Raw genomic sequence first — 2,132 nt, 5'->3', positions numbered from 1 at the left:
CCCATGCACTCATCCCTTCCGGATCTCCCTAGCGTCACCGTCACCCACATCGTCCCTGCCCATCGTTTTCTCTTCTCTGTTCTTTACAGGCTCACTCTTGCGTTGTGCTAGATTTTGACTGCTCTCATTAATCAAATATACACCCCCTGTGCAAAAGTTGCAGACTTTGAAGTCTTTTTCAACTAGTAATAACCGCATTGAGCAATAAGTAAATTACGTGAGAATGGGATTTGAGAGGAAAATAAAGTAACGAGAACTCAAACGAGAAACCGAGAAAGAGTATTATCACCCAATAAAATTCCTTTCACGGTCAGTAACAATTATAAGTTGTAATTAACAGTCATTCCACAGCATTTCTCAGAGAAAACAGCAAACGCGATATGTCCCTGGCTGTCCCTACTATACATTACAAGCCTAGATGTAACCATACTTCTGTCTCCTTCACAATCAGCCGGAAGTGACTGTAGCGCCATCTTCCTCCCAAACACGTGCCGGAAAAATTCAACCCAAGATCCACGCAGAGGAAAAGATTGGGGGAAATAAAAGAAAAAGATGACGGTGGTGGGTTTAACATCTTTATTTATGGGCGGAAAAAAAATATGAAGGGATTAACAAAGAAGGATCAGGAAATGGATGTGCTAAGCATCGAGAGCAAAGGGAGTCTGTAACAGATCGTAGGGAGCCCATAAGGCATCCAAGGGGCAGGGCCTGTTGGCGTCCAGCCGAACCCAGGGCTTTCCCTTCCCGCTCCAATGCAACAGGCTCACCGGTCCCGGATGCAAATCCCTGCAAAGCCCGCGAAAGTTGTCGCCGCCAAGCCCGTGTTGATTCCACTTGTGATCCACCGGCGCTATGTTCCCGGCGAACACCAGCAGGAAAGGCGGCAATGATCCCAGCTCGTAGATCCGTATCCTCTTCTGCAGCTCCATCCACTCCTCAATCTTCCTCGTGTAATCACCGGCCCGCCACCGCTCCAAATCGATCACCATCACCCCGGTGTTGAAGTAGCAAGGCTTGCGACGACCCGCAAATGTCAGCGACAAGGAGGGATTGGACCAAAACGTCGGCGTAAAGTAGGTGGTGAAATTGGCATTGCAGTATTCGGGAGCAGCGAGGACCTCATCGGAGCTCATCGGAGTTGCAGCGAGTTCTGCAATGTCATCGACGAGGACCAAGTCGGAGTCGAGGTAGACGACTTTCCTGACAGACGGAGGGAGGAGATTGGGGAGGTAGTTGCGGGCATAATTGAGAGGGCAGTCTAATGCGGTGCGGATGGAAGAGGAGATGAGTCCAGCGACGGTTAGGTCGTCGAAGGGATAGATTCGGAATTTGAGGTAGGGGAAGGAGGTAGAGATGCTGAGGTTGAGGATGGAAGCGGAAGAGGGCTGAGAAGCGGCAGAGACAAAATGGAAAAAGACGTTCTCGGGACAGGAAGAGTGTTGGAGTACGGAGAGGATGGCAGCCATGGAGCCGCGAAGGTAGGTGACGTCGAGGGCCATTGCAATGTGGACGGCGTCGTGGGAGCAGTTGGGGGAGTTGTAGAACTCTGGGGCTTCTTTGAAGCGGGGAGCAGTGGCGGCGGCGTAGCTACTGCTGATGGTGGAGAAGAAGAGCAGGATACAGATGAAAGACGTCGGTGAAGGAGGAGGCATGGCTGTGTTGACAGAAGGATGGATGTGGAAATAGTTACTGAGAGGAATGTGTGACCCAAATCATACTGAAAAAGAAAGAGGAGATCGGAGAAGACAGTACAGAGCTCCTGCCCTCCCGCGGTTTCTGCGTCGCTTCGAGCCCACGTTGGTTTCTTTCACACAAGCACCCCATAAGTCAATGATATTCCACGTTTTGTCACTGACAGCCTATACCAATATTTTATTTGGCGCTCTCTTCTCTTTCTTATATGTGTTTACTATTCTTTTCTTCGCCAGCTTTCTCATATTATTATTTTACCTATGACCATCTGCGAGCTGCGATGATTTTGTTTGCACCAACTTAATTTGTGTGGAATATATTGTTTGACTCCAGCATCGTCTTTATATTGGTATATTTTCCGGAAAGGGGATAACATCGTGTTTAAATAAACACTAATTACTAATTGGATGGATTAGATTATGGGTATTCACATAGAAAAG

The 2,132-nt window shown here is 48.4% G+C and overlaps 1 protein-coding gene across 1 annotated transcript; it reads right to left on the bottom strand.

Moving 5' to 3' along the window:
- Positions 1-563: 563 nt before the first annotated feature.
- On the bottom strand, positions 564-1,858 carry LOC114722214 (probable galacturonosyltransferase-like 1). Its single transcript, XM_028908178.1, has one exon. It carries the CDS (start codon positions 1,650-1,652, stop codon positions 639-641), a length of 1,014 nt encoding a protein of 337 aa, XP_028764011.1. The 5' UTR covers positions 1,653-1,858; the 3' UTR covers positions 564-638.
- Between the last annotated feature and the right edge of the window lie 274 nt (positions 1,859-2,132).

This window comes from Neltuma alba, unplaced genomic scaffold, assembly GCF_004799145.2.
Source record: "Neltuma alba isolate B1F8T4 unplaced genomic scaffold, ASM479914v2 tig00012086_pilon, whole genome shotgun sequence".
In the NCBI taxonomy this organism is placed as follows: domain Eukaryota; kingdom Viridiplantae; phylum Streptophyta; class Magnoliopsida; order Fabales; family Fabaceae; genus Neltuma; species Neltuma alba.
Note: the sequence above shows the minus strand (reverse complement) of the source record. Positions and strands in the feature narration are given on the sequence as shown.

What these genes read in the sequence shown, in the direction of transcription:
- LOC114722214 (XM_028908178.1), bottom strand. Translation starts at nt 1,652, where the DNA reads ATGCCTCCTCCTTCACCGACGTCTTTCATCTGTATCCTGCTCTTCTTC.